The 17,673-nt window shown below is 46.7% G+C and overlaps 1 protein-coding gene across 1 annotated transcript; it reads left to right on the top strand.

Moving 5' to 3' along the window:
* Positions 1–947: 947 nt before the first annotated feature.
* Positions 948–17,132, top strand: Alg8 (ALG8 alpha-1,3-glucosyltransferase). Its single transcript, XM_050154560.1, has 13 exons — positions 948–1,067; positions 3,247–3,325; positions 4,741–4,934; positions 6,482–6,591; positions 6,873–6,940; positions 8,033–8,159; positions 8,390–8,493; positions 9,168–9,288; positions 11,370–11,509; positions 12,943–13,082; positions 14,874–14,971; positions 15,321–15,393; positions 16,495–17,132. Exons 1-13 carry the CDS (start codon positions 973–975, stop codon positions 16,724–16,726), a joined length of 1,581 nt encoding a protein of 526 aa, XP_050010517.1. The 5' UTR covers positions 948–972; the 3' UTR covers positions 16,727–17,132.
* The last annotated feature ends 541 nt before the right edge of the window (positions 17,133–17,673 follow it).

Consider the following 17,673-nt stretch of genomic DNA (forward strand, 5'->3'; position numbering starts at 1 on the left):
AACCCACGAATGTCATTTACTTGGTAACTAAGGCAGGAATGAAAATTCAAGGACGGCCTGGACTCCAGAGTGAGGTTGAGGCTGCTTGGGGTATAACATATTGAGCTTCTGCCTCAACATACATAAAATAAGGAATTTTTTTTTTTTTTTTTTTTTTTTTTTTTTTTTTTTGGTTTTTCGAGACAGGGTTTCTCTGTGGTTCCTGTCCTGGAACTAGCTCTTGTAGACCAGGCTGGTCTCGAACTCACAGAGATCCGCCTGCCTCTGTCTCCCAAGTGCTGGGATTAAAGGCGCGCGCTACCACCGCCCGGCTAATAAGGAAAAAATTTTAAATGCATTTAAGTGCAGGGATGTAGCTCACTAATAACGTGAAGCCCTGAGAATTCAATCTCCAACATCAGGAGAGCTGTAAAAGAAGGGTCACGAAAATGCAGGTGTTGTGAACAAACCACCGACTACCACAGCGACAATGCGCTAAGTGCTGTTTGGGGCAGGGGCTGCACGGAGGCTTAGCCTGGCGGTGCTAGAATCAGAATGGTTTTCAGCTTTCTCTTCTCAGAGCATACTGCAACTGGACTTAACTTCCGGCCCCCAAAGGCCTTCGCCATTCTTACTCTGAGCTCACAGCTGTCTTCACTACCACCACTTTGAGCAGCTGTTTTTTTTTTTTCTTTTTGCTTGTTTTTCACGTGTGTAACCCAAACTAACCAAAAATCAAGACCGAAAGCAGACAACCACTATTTGACTAGAAGTATGTACTAACAACAATCAAAATGAATAAATAATGTCACCGCAGAGGTCCGGGCAGATGCAGCTAACTCTTGAGACAGCGGAGACCGGGCGGGAGGTTTAAATTCCGGCGCGCCCGCCTGAGAGCGCCCCCGAGCAGTCGGCGCATGCTCAGAGCTCGTCCTTGCCGCCTCGAAAGCCTCACCCGCATGCGCAGCGTCCCGGAAGTGACGGGCTCCAGGAATGGCGGCGTCCGCTCTCGGCACCGGTAGTGGCCACTGGTTCTCGGCTTTGGCTCTCGGGGTGACGCTCCTCAAATGCCTTCTCATCCCCACCTAGTAAGGACCTGCAGAGGCAGGGGCTGGGTCGGCAGAGTGGGCGAGCGAGGCTTGTACGGATGTCCTGGGCGGGACGAGGAAAGGCCATGTGTTCTCTCCGCCTTTTAAGGCTTTGCCACACGGGTTGATGCTTAACCTGAGAGCTGGAGTATAGCCGTGTCTGGTCAGCTCCGTGTTCTCAGTCCAGGAAGTTGTTAGTGTAGTTAACAACTGAAGGGAAGAAAAGCTACACGGGGAAACATACGCGGTGGTCAGATCACACCGGGCTGTGGAAGACATTTGTGTCAAAGATGAGTGTACAGTCAAAACGAAAAGCTCAGGAACCACCACTTATCTGTGTGTCCACGGTGTGAAGCTAACGAGTCCGAGCATGGCAGACATTGCAGTACCAAGAACGCAAATGTATCATTTGACGACAATGTTTTTGTCGCTGATAGACTACATAGACAAGGATAGTCCTGTAAGATTATATGTTCCCCTTTTTTAAAAAAAGATTTATTTGTGTGTGTGTTTGCATGCCCCATGTGTGTGGGCTCCCTGGGAGGGCAGAAGAAGGTGTTGGAGCTGGAGTTACAGGATATTGTGAGCATCCCAGTGTGGGTGTTGGAACTGAACTTGAGTTCTGGGTAAAAGCAACAAGTCCTCTTAGCTTCTGAGCCATCTCTCCAGCCCAGTTTATTCTCAAGTGATGTCATAACGTTATTAGTTTCTTTAACTGTGCTCTGTAATGTGTGCACAGTGCAGTTTTTCAGAATGTACCCTGACTTTAAGCAATAGATCACTGTAGTTGCTTGCTGTTTGACATCCTGTTTCTAGTCTTGTTTTGTTTTGTTTTCCCAAGTACTTTATTCTAAGCACTATACTAAGTCAGAGCGCCAAGGAAGAAACAATAGAGATGGGGGAACTCACAACTTGATTGAAGGTTTTGGTTACCGAAGCTAATCTCATCTCCAAACCTGACTAAAATGATGTGAAAATAATGAAAATTAAATCCAGGCGTGGAAGCTCATGTCTTTAATTCCGGAACTCAGGAGGCCAACCTGGACTATATGGCAAACCCCTTTCTCAAAAATAACAACATAAATTCTAAGCGTGATAAAGGATATTGTTATATGAACAGCATTCCACAGTTTGAAAGCAGGTGTAGAATGATAATGGTTTTAGCAGACAGAGGAACCTTTAAGCTGGGTACATGCATAATAATTCCAACATTGATGTGAAGGCTAAAAACCAAGAGCTCAAGAACAGGGTAAGCCTGACAACCTGAGCTGATCCCCAGAAACTACGTTGTGAGAGGAGAGAACAAACTCTCAAGCTGTCTCCTTGCACACACACTTGAACACAAGCACACAGACTCATGTACATTTGAGTGCACACACAGGCCACAACTTGCTCCTCCCCTGTGCCCAAAATAAATAAATGCAAAAAATAGAAAAGAATATAAGGCCAGCCTGGACTGTGTGGCCAGACTTTGTCTAATAGGGCTGTTGATACACAAAACCACCTCTGTATTATTGGTGTTAGTTCAAGAGAGTTTCCAAGGCAGGGAGTGTAACCCATGTTAGAGCGTGGTCTCAGTGAAGCAAGAGCTGGATACAGTGGCTCCTGTCTATAATCTCAGCGCTCTGAAAGCAGAGGCAGGAAGGTTGATGTAAATTCAAGGCCTGGCTTATGGAGCAAGTTCAGGACCAGCTAGGGCTGTATAATGACACCCTGTCTGAAAACAAATACTTGGGCTCTTGAGATGCTCAGAGGGTAAAGGGCCCCTGATGGCAGGTTTAACGATCTGAGTTCCATCCGCAAACACATGCAGTAGAAGGAGAGAACCAACTGTCATACATTGTCCTCTGACTTCCACACATGTACCTACACACAAAATAATATAAATGTGATTTTAAATATTTGAAGCTCCTTTGTAAGGCTTTTTCTGGATTGTGAGGAAGAGAAAGTCACTTTGTGCAGTGGCCTGAGAGCCCAGTTTAAGCTTTCTGTCAGCCCTTGAATATCTCTGAGACCCCTTCACAAATCCTACATCCTCCAGTAAAGCACAGGGAGACCTCTTCATAAGAGAGATGACCGTTTAGGGCTCTGTGCATGTGTGCATGCCGTGTCGTTCTATAGGATATAATGAGATATGGCTGTTTCAATCTCACGCTGTGCCTGTATTTGCCTTGTGTAGCCATTCCACGGATTTTGAAGTACACCGAAACTGGCTTGCTATCACTCACAGTCTGCCAATATCTCAGTGGTACTATGAGGTAAGTTTCATTTTCACCTTTTAAAATTATATGTACCCTGCCAGGCCGTGGTGGTGGCACACGCCTTTAATCCCAGCACTTGGGATGCAGAGGCAGGCAGATCTTTGAGTTTGAGGCTAGCCTGGTCTACAGAGTGAGTTCTAGGACAGCCAGGGCTACAGAGAAACTCCATCTCAAAAAAAAAAAATTAAACAACAGGGCCGGGCAGTGACAGCAAGCTAATCCCAGCACTCGGGAGGCAGAGGCAGGCAATCTCTTTAAGCTCGAGGCCAGCCTGGTCTGTTGTGCTAGTTCTAGGACAGCTAGGGCTATACAGAAAAGCCCTGTCTCAAAAAAACCAAATAAATGAATTAGTAAGGAGAACAAAAAGATTATGTGTACACTAGCTTGGCAACACATGCCTATATTCACAGCCTTAAGAAGCTGGTACTCTCAGGCTCTGTCCGTGGCCTTTTCCCTTCAGTTCTCCTGTTCTCTGTAGGTGCTTCCACTTCCTCCTATGACCTCACCACTACCCGTTGCCCTAGGTCCATCTTTTCTTTCCTTGGCCCAGTGTCACTTTGCTTACTTGGAATTAGAAGGAATTCTTCACTACATTGTAAGTGTGGAGATTAGTGAGTGGGTGCATTAGAGCCCAAGCGCCTCGGGATTTACCTGGGACCTAAAGCTTCCGTGTTTAGACCTGAGGGGGCGTGAACCAGTCATGACTTCGCCAGACCAGCAGTTGTCTGTCATTCGCTCATATTAGCAGAGGGCTGGACCGGGAGCGTGGCTAACTGTGATGATGCTTGCGTAAATCCAACCCCAGGACTTCAAAGAAGAACTTAAAAAGGAAAATGAGCAGAGAGCGAGCAATCGTTTGTCCTGAGTCTCACCTTGGTTACAGTTACCTCTCAGTCACCTTGAACCACCTTTGGTCCCAGTGATGAACCAGTTAGTGCCCAAGGAGCCTGTCCTGTCTGTGGAAAGAATAACAGGGAGCTGGAGAATGGGCTCTGGCTAAGAGCCTTATTCTCCCAGAGAAACAGGGTTCCATCCCCAGCCCCTACATGGTGGCTCACAACCGTCTGTAAGTCCAGTCCTGCCCAGGGAACCTACATTCGTGCAGGAAAAAGACTCATACATATTTTTAAAATTAAAAGAAGAAATTAAGTGCACATACAGAGAAGGAGGATTGTGATTGGTGTCTAGGCCAGTGCATGGCCAAGGAATCCCAGGCTGGTCTGAAGTCCTCCCGCCTCAGCCTCCTCAGTGCTGGGGTTAGAGGTGAGCATCGTGTTCGTCACTCTCCAATTCTCCTCACATACAAACAGCTCTGCATGTTTAGCGTGTTTGAAGTGCAACTTTATTTCAGTATGCACCTTGTTTAGTTACTTAGGGTGTTTTAATTTTGACTTTTTTTTTTTTTATCGCAGGCAACTTCAGAGTGGACCTTGGATTACCCCCCTTTCTTTGCGTGGTTTGAGTACGCCCTATCACATGTTGCCAGATTCTTTGATCAAGAGATGCTTAATGTCCGTAACCTGAACTACCGCAGCTCAGGAACGCTGCTCTTCCAGAGGTTCTCCGTCATCTTGGCAGATGCGCTCTTTGTGTACGCTGTTCACGAGTAAGTGGCGGGCACCATGCTGCATGGGCTTTTGTTCATGCAGACGGTATTGAGACATTGTGTTACCGCTGGTTTTCAGGACACACAGCCCTGTTCATATAATAGCAGATCTTGAAACAGCAAAAACCCAAGTTGAGCTTAAATGCCTAAGGTAATTTCAGGGAGCAGTCTTAGAGGTGTGGTAGAGAAATGGGGAGCTGTTAGGGTTTGGGGTGGCGGTTTGAGAAGATGCTGTGAGCGTTGTTGAACTGTTCTCTCACAAAGGCCTGCCCTGTTTGGTAGGACATGCACCTACACGTAGTTCACGCACATTTATGCACACACACCCATTGTGCTCCACCACAGTCTGCTTGGCCAGTGTCGTTCCAGTCAACTCTATCTCATGGTTGGCTAGAGCATTTGCTACTCTTGCGGAGGGCACAGGTTTGATTCCCAGCGCCCTCCTGGCAGCTCACAGCTGTCAGTGACTTCAGATCCAAGGGACCCAGTGCCCTCGGCAGACCTGTGGGAATCAGGCATGCACATTCTACACACACACACACAACAAGCAAAGCACCATGTGGAGAAAACTGGCGTGGTAACATACATCTGTGATCCCATTACGGAGGTGGAGGATACAAGGAGATCCTTGGTGCTTGTGACCAGTCTGGACCAGCCTACTTGGCAAGTTCCAAGCCAGGGAGAGACCCTGTCTCAAATAAGTAAATAAATAAAAACGAAGAAGAAGAAGTAGAGGAAGAAGAAGAGGAAGAGGAGGGGGACGGGAGAGGAGGAAGAGGAAGAAAATGAATGATAGTCCCCAGAGATCCCCTTACTCTGCCTCCTGACGCTGGGATGACAGGCCCTGAGCTCAGGTTTTGTTTTGTTAATATTGGTTCAGGTCTCCACGCCTGCACAGCAGCCTCTCCCGAAGGATAGTGTCATCGTTGTAGTTGTCTCGGTAGTGTTCTATCTATTTTTGAGACAGGGTCTGAATGTTTTGCTCTGTGTATAAATATATGGGTCATACATGCACATTGGGAAATGAGCCCAGCCAGAGTCCTGCTTTTCATTGCTTAGCATGTCACAAGAGCTGCGCTCTGCCTCTGAGTTATTTATTTTTATTTATTTATTTTACTGAGAGAAGGTCTCAGGTTGGCTTCAGATTTGCCATGTTGTTGATAATGTCCTCTTACTACCTCTGCTCGTCAGAGCTGGAGTGCACTCCTGACGTCAGGGTTGGTGCAGGGCCACCTGTGTGCCAGACCAGCACCCTGCCAACAGAGCCACGCCTTTGACCCACACTTGTCACGTGTAAGGGCTGAGCTAGTGTGTGCACTCTCGTTTTTAAAATCCTTACTTTAAGGACTTAGATTGCTATTTGTTGGCTCAGTTTTATTAAATGAACACTTGTATCTGATCAGCACACTCAAGGAAAAGATGCGGGCAGCCCTGAGGTCGACCATGGACAACATGGACAGTTTGTCAGAAAAGGCGGAAAGGAAGTACTGTGATGTTGTGATGAAGCTGAAAGTTGTTTCTGTTCCCCTCCTGGTGTGTCCATGTAGGTGCTGCAAATGCATTGACGGGAAGAAAACAAGCAAAGAACTTACGGAGAAGCCCAAGTTTATTCTGTCCGTGCTGCTGCTGTGGAACTTTGGGTTGCTGATTGTAGACCGTATCCTTGGTGTGCTCTATCCTATAGCGTAAACGTGATAGGTTAACTGTGGAGTGAGGATTAGTCAGTGTAGGTCTGGGCTCCTTAACTCCACAAACTGCTTCCTCCAGATGTACTGGATTCTGGTTATTAAAGTAATTTGTCCCCAAGTAGTTAATTTGGAGAACCAGTTAAACTATTATTTTTAATTTACTCATTAAGAAAGCATCCACAAATTCCGAACTTTTCACAGCACAGCTCATTATGAATCTGGTGCGCTCATTTCCTTGATGTCCGTCCAGATGTCCATTTCCAGTACAACGGCTTTCTGTCCGGGCTCATGCTGCTATCCATCGCACGGGTGTTTCAGGTGAGCACGGAAGCACCTGAGGGGATTTCCCGTTCAGTTTGTAGCTGTAGTGGGTGAGAGATATTATTTGCCCCTCCCCCATTCAGAATTTCACCATATAGATACTTTTATTGGTACTTCCACAGATTCTACCTGTTCTTAGGATGATAAGTTTTCTTTATTTTATAGATGGGAAAATTATATCCTAAAAAAAACTCATTACAGTGTGGCAGGTGTGGATCAGAGTGTTTGACTGAACTGTTTCTGTCAGTAGAATCTCCAGGAGCATTTTCTGTTGAAGTAATTAATGGTGGTGTTTTTTTCATGAGAAGCTTGTAAGATAGTTAGAATAATGTGATGGAAATAGGGAATTTGAAATCAAAAGACCCACGCTTCTATCTTAATGCTAATAAAATCATTAGGCTCAGCCGGGCCTTAACATTAATCCATATTCGGTTCTTCTCCAATTCCTATGAAGCAGATAGAATTCAGACTTCTGTGTTAGAATTAGCTGGGGCTTGTTTGAAGTTTTGTTTTCTTAGCCAGGATACCGTTCGTTACTCCTGTAGATTAAATACCACATTTACTCCCCTTAGCCTGGCATGGTGGTACACCCTATAGTCCAGCTGCTTAGAAGGCTGAGGTAGGTGGATCCTGCTCAATGTCATCGTGAGACCAAACTAGAGATAAACTCAGGGTCTCACACACACTAGGCAAGTGCTGTAACCACTGGAGGTTTCGTCCTTGTTTGTTTGTTTGTTGTTTAATGGGATAAGGATGTAGCTCAGCAAGAGAATGCATGCCTAGGATACACTAGGCCTGGATTCAATCCCCAGCACAAGCCATACACACAAAACAATTGTTTTTCTCACAGCACAGCAGATAGGATTCATTTAGCCCTAGTTTCCAGTCCTTGATGCCCCTCACTCATTTCCTCCTGGTGCTGCCTTCTCAAACAACTGTTTGCCAAGGCCAAGAAGCCAGCATTGGTGTATCTGAACTTCATTAACTTTTCTGCTAATGTCTTCCTTCTGTTCCAGGATCCACTGCAGGATTTACATACTGCATTCCATCCACTTTGAATTTAAAGCAATTTCCCTGTCTGTCTCCTAGAAAAGGCATATGGAAGCGGCGTTTCTCTTCGCCGTCCTCCTGCATTTCAAGCACATCTACCTCTACGTAGCACCAGCCTATGGTGTCTATCTGCTGCGATCTTACTGTTTCACTGCGAGCAAGCCAGGCAAGTCTGAGCAGTGGTAACCAAACCCTTATTTCCTTCCTTGCATTATAGAGTCTCCTGGGTGCTGATCTATAACCCTTCACCATCCACAGAGAGATCAGTGTATTCCCCGGGCACAGTGGCATCACCTCTAATCCCAGTACTAGGGAGACTGAAGCGGGAGGACATTTGGGCTATGTGTCGAAACCCCTTCTTCATGCTCCTGGTAATGCGGCTCTCCTTTTCTGTAGATGGCAGTGTCCGATGGGGCAGCTTCAGCTTTGTCCGCGTACTTTCCCTGGGACTGATTGTTTTCCTAGTTTCTGCTCTTTCATTGGGCCCTTTCCTAGCCTTGGTAAGACATTTTATTTCTGATTTTTACTTTTTAAAAAGTAATGTAAGTCATGGTTTTGTCGTTTAGAAGGAACAGTGGGGGGGGGGGGCCGGTGAAGCCGTTGTAAAAGCTCCTTTCTTACCTTCCTACCAAGGAGACGGGAAGTGCTCTCCACACGTTGGTCATGTTCAAGTGGCATGGAACTGTGGTTACACTCGAGAATTAATTCTCATTAATATTTCTGGCCTCTTAGATCATCCTTTGTAGACAGTAAACACTTGAAAGTACCTGCGATAGATATCCATATATCTTTTTTTTCTCTCTTGCTGCACACCCTGAAATCAGTGTTTTACTTCCTATTAAGGGAGGAGAACCATATCTAATGTGCCCTGCTCCTCACCACTTCAGGCTTAGCTGGAGCACAGTCTCTGCTCTCCCTGCGCCTTGTCAATTCTGTGTGCTTCCTAGCAGGAAGAATGGTAGTCCCTGGTTTTAGGTGTCTTCTCCTGGCCACTTGGGAAGGTTAGGCAAAGAGGTCTATGGCTTGATTGAGATCATTCACCTGTAGAAACAAAGATTGGGGCCCAGACTGCTCAGCTTCTGAGCAGTGTGCCACAGGCAGTTTTCCTGCTCTGTTTTAGAATTTGGAAAAAGTTGATGGCTGTTTAATTGGTTTCATTTCTCCTTTTCAACAGAACCAGCTGCCACAAGTCTTTTCCCGGCTCTTTCCATTCAAGAGGGGCCTTTGCCATGCCTACTGGGCTCCAAACTTCTGGGCTTTGTACAATGCCGTGGACAAAGCCCTGTGTGTCATTGGTATGGTACCAGCTTTCTCACGTAGACTCACGGGAAACACCCGCCCGTGCTGTGTTTGGGTGTGCGTTCTGGGTCACTTGGTCTCCAGCCCCGCACTTGAGCACAAGATGAGCGGAGCCAAATTGTTTGAGATCGAGTCTTTCGTGCAGGAAGTGGACTGCGTTGCTTACAAATGTCCCTTGTGGCAGTGAGGTTGTAGATGCTTTCCTTGAATGAGTAGATTAAGCATCTGGGCGCTTTTTAAGAATTACCTTTAGCCGGGCGATGGTGGCGCACGCCTTTAATCCCAGCACTCGGGAGGCAGAGGCAGGCCGATCTCTGTGAGTTCGAGGCCAGCCTGGTCTACAAGAGCTAGTTCCGGGACAGGCTCCAAAGCTACAGAGAAACCCTGTCTCGAAAAACAAAAACAAACAAACAAAAAAAAGAATTACCTTTAATCATATGGGGGAGAGTGTACACTTGAGTGCTCGATACCCACAGAGGCTAGAGGTGCCGGATCCCCCTGGACCTGGAGTTACATATTTATAGGGAATTGACACTTTGTTTACTTATTTATTTTTAGAAATTATAATTTGGTTTCCTCCCTCGCTCATCAGTCCAGTGTCACTGACACTGGCGTTCTTACAAAGTAACTTCAGACGTTTGTATTTTGAAAAGCTGTTGTCCGTTCAGCTTAGTGTGCAGTACAAAGCCTAATTACCCTGCCTGAGCCAGGAAATGTGCCCCACCTTGTGTACCTGCTCCCCAAAGATGCCTTACATGGAAATTTAATGTCGGGTTCAGATGTTTAGGGAAAATAGCCATTAATATTAAGATAAAATCGGGAATTGACTCCGCTGGTGGAGTGCAAATCCTAGTTCTACCAGCATTTTGTAATCCGGGTGCAGTGGGGTACGCCTGCAGCCCAGCTTTCAGCATGTGTAACCAGATGCAGTGGGGTACACCTGCAGCCCAGTTTTCGCCATGTGTAATCAGGTGCAGTGGGGTACACCTGCATCCCCAGCTTTCAGACAGTGGAGGCAGGAAGATCAGAAGCTCAGAGTCGTTCTTGATTGGGTTGACTACATGAGATCCTGTCCCAAAAAAGAGAGGTGGCTGGGTCACCTGTGATTCCTATACTTGGTGGGCAGAGGCAAGAGGATCAGGAGTTCAAAACTAGCCTGAGCTACTGAGACTGAGCTGCTTGTCTCAAAACAAAACAACAAAAAGGAAAAAGAGACCCAGAATCTGAAGAGAAAGGAGTATGTAGGTAACACATCTGGTGGCTGCGGCCTCCCCGCATTGCTGGCTCTCAGTGGCCATAGAAAGGGCTGTGTGTGCTTGGGCTGTCTTGGCCGCACTGTTTTCTCTGGAGCTCATTTTGGGTGGGGCTTGCATCGTTGTCCCAGGCTTGGTTCATCTGACAAGTAATTATTGACCTTCTATATTTGGGGATAGAAAGAACTCCAAGTCACTTCTGTATTTCAGGGACATAGTATAGTAGAGAAAGTAAACACAGAAACAGCGCTGGAGAACCGTAGAGCAGCCTTGCTTCTCAATTTAGGGGCTCTCTTTGCATAACTGAGTTGGTTAGTTTGGCAGAGTGGGTGAGTCACTCGGACTTGCGTGAGCAGAGGAGAGTATGCTCAGGACTCGCAGTCCATTGTGACTAAGCCACATTAGTGCAGATGGGGCCGGAGAGGGGACGGCGACAGCTCACCAAAGGCTGCTGTATGTGGGAATACGGACTTCATGCTACAGGAAGTGAAAGGCTGCGTTTGGTCTGCCCTGGTTTGCTCTTTAAATAGCTTGCATCACTTAAGTGGTAGAGAAGATTGCTGTTCCAATGCCACCTGCCCACAGGGTTCCTGTAGGCTGCACAAATGGCTTGTTCCAATTTTAGTCTGTAGCCATAGATTATTGTCTGAAACCGGAAAGAAGCCTGTGCCGGAGGCAGCACAGCTAGGCCTACACCCATGAACCATGAAATCCAGCCGTGAACGGCCGCAGATTTATTAGCGTTTTACAATTATTACTCAAGGAGTGGACTCATAAGATAGGGAGTCCTGTTGATTAAAGTGGAATGTCTGCTTACTCTCTAGGTTTGGAATTGAAACTTCTTGACCCCAACCAGATCCCCAGGGCCTCAATGACAAGTGGTTTGGTTCAGCAGTTCCAGCACACAGTCCTTCCCTCCGTCTCCCCTCTGGCAACCCTCATCTGCACACTGATAGCCATACTGGTAAGAACTAGGCATGTGGTACCCACTTGTTGCTGCTTCTCTGCTTCTCCTATCGCAGTAACTGGCTGAATTCCTGCAGACTGGATTGTTTCCTAGCAGTTCTCAGTAACTTTGAACATCGCGAGGGAAGATTACCAGAAAAGCCTCTGTGAGACAGTCTTGCCAGTGGCTGTTTAAGCCATCTGTCCATCCTGGCACAAGGAAAAAGAAAAGCCCAAGTAGGAGGCGTGGAGCATGCTGTGGAGAAAGAGGAAATCTTTGTGGCAAAACATCCAAGCTTTGTTTTGTTTTTCTCATCCTTGGCTAAATGATCAAACGTGTCTGGAAAACAGGATGTTTTGTCTTGATGGTGATAATGAATTGAGAGGAACAGCACGGCCTGCGGTTCCAGCTCTGTGAAGGTGGAGGCAGGAAGATTGCTCCTTGGGGCCGGTCAAAGACAGCTGCTGTGGGCCAGCTGCGGTGACTCCAGCTTTGTGACAGTGTTGGAAGGGTTAGCTTTAATTTTGGTTTCTAAATGATCAAGATCTCCTGGCAAGACACGTGACCCCATGCAATTGTGTGACAGTTCTAATATGCAGGCCTCTGCTAATCTCCTTAGTCGCGGGTTTTGGCTGATGTTTAGAAAATTCTAAAACCCCGGTCTTGGCTAGGGCGGTGAGTGAGAGCATGACGCGCAAACACGAGGATCTCAGCTCTCAGCTCCCATGATGAAAACTGCCAGGCATGGCTGCACACATGTGCGTGTGGAGAACAGACAGGAAGATGGGTGGCATTGCTGACCACCACCTAGCTCTAGGCTTGATGAGAGACTCTGAAAGGAATAACACAGTAGAGTGCACAGCACCAGACATCCTTACCCCACACAAGTGTGCACACACTCACGCTTTGTGTGCGTGTGCCCTTGCCCCACACAAGTGTGCACACACTCACGCTTTGTGTGCGTGTGCCCTTGCCCCACACAAGTGTGCACACACACATGGTGCCAGAAAGAGAGAAATAAGTAAAATATAAAAAACCTGGCAAACCAACAAGAACATGAAACCTCAGCTTTGTAAGCTGCGTGTATAGAGAGCAATGGCTTTATTATTGTAAATTTCACTGCAGCTCACAAAGCTGATAAAATTTAATGCACTATCTCCAAAATTTCTATGAATTTTTGTAGTTTGACCTAGTAAGTTCAGTGGACATTAGCTAATTATACAGATAGTAAGCTGTTAAATTTTATATTCCAGAACTTACCATTTACTAGTTTGTATAAGGGTCATTTTGATGAAGTAAATAGAGATCCCCGTCGCTTTGTATTTTCTTTTATAGCACTAGCTGTGGGGGACTACACAGGGAGCTGGAGACTCCCCTGGCCCTGCTGATGTGTTGGCCTGCGCCTTGCCCTGCGATAACATTGAACTTCTGTGTCTGCCTGTTGCTTCTAGCCCTCTGTTTTCTGTCTGTGGTGTAAACCGCAAGGGCCCCGAGGCTTTCTGCAGTGCCTGGTTCTCTGTGCCTTGAGCTCCTTCATGTTCGGCTGGCATGTCCACGAAAAGGCCATCCTCCTGGCGATTCTCCCGATGAGGTAGGCAGACAGCTCGGAGTCATGTTTCCAAGTGTCTTAACTGTGTGCTGTTCTCATTGTGTCTAGTGGGGAGGGACGGGGTGATGGATCTTTAGATCTGTGAGGGTTCTAAGATGTGCAAAAATCATTCATTATTTCTATATGTTTGATGATCAAATACCATGAAAGGTCTGGGTGTTGGGTGGGAGTGTGGCGTGGAAAAGACCGCCACCCTTGGCATCATCACATCAGTCAGAACAAAGCCCTGGTGTTCCCATCATTAGTCCACGAAAGGACCGAGCGTGACAGAACGTCTCGTGTGTCCACCTAGACTCTCCAGAGCTGGGTCTTTCTCAGCTTACTGCTTTGCAGGCTTTATTTTCTGCTCGGCAACCTTTAGGATAATTGGGATGAAGTGATGTAATCCCAGCTAGAATCTGCAGAAGCCAGGAAGCTTAGTGCGCATGACTTACCAGTCACATAGCTGAACCTATTCTGGTGACGCCTGCCTGTGTCCCCCAGGCTGAGGAGGCTGAGGCAAGAGAATCATGAGTTCAAGGCCGTTCTGATCTGTATTCCAAGATGCTGTCTTAAAAACCAAGTCACAGTCTAGCAAGTCGCTGCTAGGACTTCCGCCTGCCCTTACGCTGCTGAGCTTGTGTTCTTCTCACTTGTTTTGCTTTTCTTATTGTTGTTGTTGTTACTGTTTATTGAGACAGAGTTTCTCTTTGTAGTCCTGGCTGTCCTGGAACTCACTCTGTGGAAACAGACTGGCCTCAAACTCAGAAATTCCCTTAACGTGCTGGGATTAAAGGTGTGCACCAGGCTTGGTGCTTTTTCTGATAGTACTATAAATGGAACAATATCCGCTTGACACCTCATTAAAATCCAGCACATGGATGAGAGTGGAATCTGCCTCTTTCTATTTTTAAGAGTTTTCTCAAATCAAGAGAAATCATTTAAACCAAGTTCAATATCGTATCTTTGGAGCCATTGAACTTCCAGATTACAAGGTAGAGCAGACTCTGTTCTGAACTCACACCACAGGTCCAGGGATCATCTAAGATTGGCTGTAGGTTTGGAAGTGAGATTCGTGAGTAGTTTCCCTGTCTTTCTCCCCTGAGCAGCTGCCGATCCTTCATTCACTCAGCAAAGCAAGGTTCTCTCTCTCTCTGTCTCTGTGTGTGTGTGTGTGTGTGTGTGTGTGTGTGTGTGTTTACACACACCCAGGGGCTGGAGAGATGGCTCAGCACTCAAGAGCTCTGAATGCTCTTCCAGAGGACCAGGCTCAGTTCTCAGCTGTAATTCTGCTTCCAGGGGATCGATGCCTCTGACCTCCGGAGGCACCACACATGCCAGCACAGTCACAGACATGTGTGTGCTCACACAGACATACTGTGTGTATACACATGAAGTAAACAAAACTTTGAAAAAACTTTTATTTTATTTATTTATTATGTATACAGTATTCTGTCTGCGTGCCAGAAGAGGGAACCTGATCAAATTACAGATGGTTGTGAGCCACCATGTGGTTGTAGGGAATTGAACTCAGGACCTCTGGAAGAGCAGCCAATGCTCTTAGCCTCTGAGCCATCTCTCCAGCCCCAGGAAAAACTTTTTTAAAAAACATAGTCAAATCTCATTTGAGTTGGACTCGTAACAGACTCAATGTTTATTTATCACATTCACAATGTTATTATCAGTGTTCGCTTTATGAAGGGATTGTCAGTATTTAATTTAGCCAGTCCTAAGAATAATAACACACAACTTCCAGTTGTGTTAAGGAATTACTATAAGAACTTTTACTTTCAGCCTTCTGTCTGTGGAGAAGGCAGGGGATGCGACGACTTTTCTGATTCTGACCACGACGGGACACTACTCCCTCTTCCCTCTGCTCTTCACTGCCCCAGGTAAGCGGTGTCTGCTGGGGAAGGTGCGTTTGGTCGCCGTGTCCTTTCCTTTCAGACCTAAAGCCAGTGCGCTCTAACCTAACATGGGGAGTCTTGTGGAAGGAGAGACGTTTGCTCTTCATCTTAAGTAAAACCTCCAGTTTGCCCCTAGTTGTAGGTATATTTAGTCTCAGAAATGGTTAGCTAGGTGTGGTGGCACACACCTTTAATCCCAGCACTCATGCGTTAGAGGGAAGTGGATCTCTGTGAGTTCAAAGCCAGCTGGGTTGTGTAGAGACCCTGTGTGAAGAGAAGAGAAGGTCAGCAGTGTCCGTGTGCTCTCTTGACGTCTGTATTTTGTCTTTAACAGAGCTCCCCATTAAAGTCCTCCTCATGCTGCTGTTCACCGTGTACAGCGTCTCCTCTCTGCAGACACTCTTCAGGTACAAGCACATTGAGGGCATCCTCCCTTCTGGGAGCCATTTGCTCTTCAGTGGTCAAAGAGGATTTCACATGTATTTTCAAGTTGAGACCGGTTCAGATGGTAAAGCTTTCAGTGTAAGCAGGAAGGCTGGAGTTCAAATCCCCAGCCCCCCAGCAAACAGGCACATGTGATCCTGTGGTCAGTCCCAGCACTGGGCAGGTGGGAGATAGCATCCAAGCCTGCTGGCCAGCCAGTGTAGCCAGACCACGATGCCCAGAAGCACTGGCTGCTCTTCTAGAGAATCCACGTTTGATTCCCAGCATCCATGTAGTGACTCAAAACCCTCTGTGACTCCAGTCCCAGGGGTCTCACCTCCACGGGCACCAGACACATAGTGCACAGACATACATAAAGAGAAACACTCATACATGTGAAATGAATAATTTTAAAAATAAGGTAGAGAAGCTTGCTTCAGCCTGTGGTGCCCACAGCCATCACTGTTTCTTAACAGTAATGGAGCTGTTGTACGCACTTGGTGAGCAGAGGGGGGGTTCCCTAGCCCTGTCCTATGAGTTTGGGGGTTACATGAAGAAGTCTGCCTAGCTCAAAACCTTATCTGAAAACCAAAGCCTAGAATGTGAGATGCTCTTAAGGATATGGTGGCATAGCTGCAGATACAATCGGAAAAACTAAAACACTCACACTGTAAAAAGTTAGTAGAAAACTGTGGTCAGAATGTTTAACCTTCTAAACTATGTACTATGATTCCTATGATTTTTGGGGGCTAAAGAGAGGGCTCAGCGGTTAAAAGCTAGGCTTACAACCAAAAGTATAAGAGTTACTTTTGTTTTACCGGAATAAAGCACGTTTTTAGAATCCCTGGTTCCGTGTGTGTTCTCACTCCGCTGTCAGTGCCCAGACACTGTATGTCCTCTACAGAAGTGATATTGTCTGAGCAGCGTAGGTGTGGAAGGTTAGACTGTTGCCATGGTAGTGTGTCTGAGATAATGTTTCTCCGACCTCCGCGCTGGCTCTTGTTCACGGAGGATGCGGGTGGGAGACATTAGCGGGATGTTCACTGACCAGATGTGACTCATCTAAAATCAGACTTCTCCCTCAGGAAAGAAAAACCTCTTCTTAACTGGATGGAAACTGTCTACCTCCTCGGCCTGGGGCCTCTGGAAGTCTGCTGTGAACTGGTCTTCCCTCTCACCTCCTGGAAGCTGAAGTACCCCTTCATCCCTTTGTTGCTGACCTCAGTGTATTGCGCGGTGGGCATCACATACGCCTGGGCCAGGCTCTACATTTCGGTGCTGACCGGCTGTCTTGTCAGCAAGACAAAGAAGCAATGAGGAAAGACGCCTTTGGATGAAAGCCAAGCACTTACTTCATGGGATATTACTCAGAACTTGAAGCAGTTGCCAGTAGCAGGGTCTGTTTATTTCGTAATCTGTTTAAGGACCATTCTTCCACACTTGGCCTTGCCCTGCCTAGCAACCCGATTGTTTCCATGGTGAGAATCCAGTTGCCCTCTCTAAGCAGCAGAGTACATTTGAGAAAGCTCTCGCTGTCCTCCGTGAAAATGGTCTGCTGTGCCCACTGAAGGGAAGCCAGGGGGCCGACTAATAGCATAGTATTCTGTTGCTGTTCTGACCATCATAGGATGCAATGTGATCGGATTCTATACCCAAGGAAATATAAATAAAATGCTGGTTTATATTTACACATAAAATATCAAAATGTTTTGGGTCATTCCAACCCTTGTATTTATTTTCCTGTTGGCACGCACACGGGCAGATGGTGTATTGTGTCTGTTCTGTACACCTTGTTCCAGGAGAGTTGTTCTTAGGGATGATATAGCGATTACACTCAGCAAGCCAGGAGACATTTAATGTGCTGCTTTGGCGAGGCCACTGAGCCTCCAGGCCACCCTAGGACTTGTGTTCACTCTCTCACAGCAAGCCTTGCGGTTCAGGCAAGGATACCTACCACATGACCTTCCTCTTGTGGACACACTGGAGTGGGTTCGGCTCCTCTCCCTTCATTTATTGGAGTCTTTTTGTTGTTTTGGTTTTGTTTTTTCTTTTGTATAGCTTTGGAGCCTGTCCTGGAACTCCCTCTGTAGACCAGGCTGGCCTCGAACTCTCAGAGATCCGCCTGCCTCTGCCTTCCAAGAGCTGGGGTTAAAGGCGTGTACCGCTACCACCCAACTATTGTTTTTTAAGATTTATTTTTATTTTGTATGTGTGTGTGTGTGTGTCTGTGTGTGTATGTATGCCCCTGTGTGTACATGTATGCC

This window comes from Alexandromys fortis, unplaced genomic scaffold, assembly GCF_014885135.2.
Source record: "Alexandromys fortis isolate MF-2015 unplaced genomic scaffold, M_Fortis_MF-2015_v1.1 scaffold_77, whole genome shotgun sequence".
In the NCBI taxonomy this organism is placed as follows: Eukaryota; Metazoa; Chordata; class Mammalia; order Rodentia; family Cricetidae; genus Alexandromys; species Alexandromys fortis.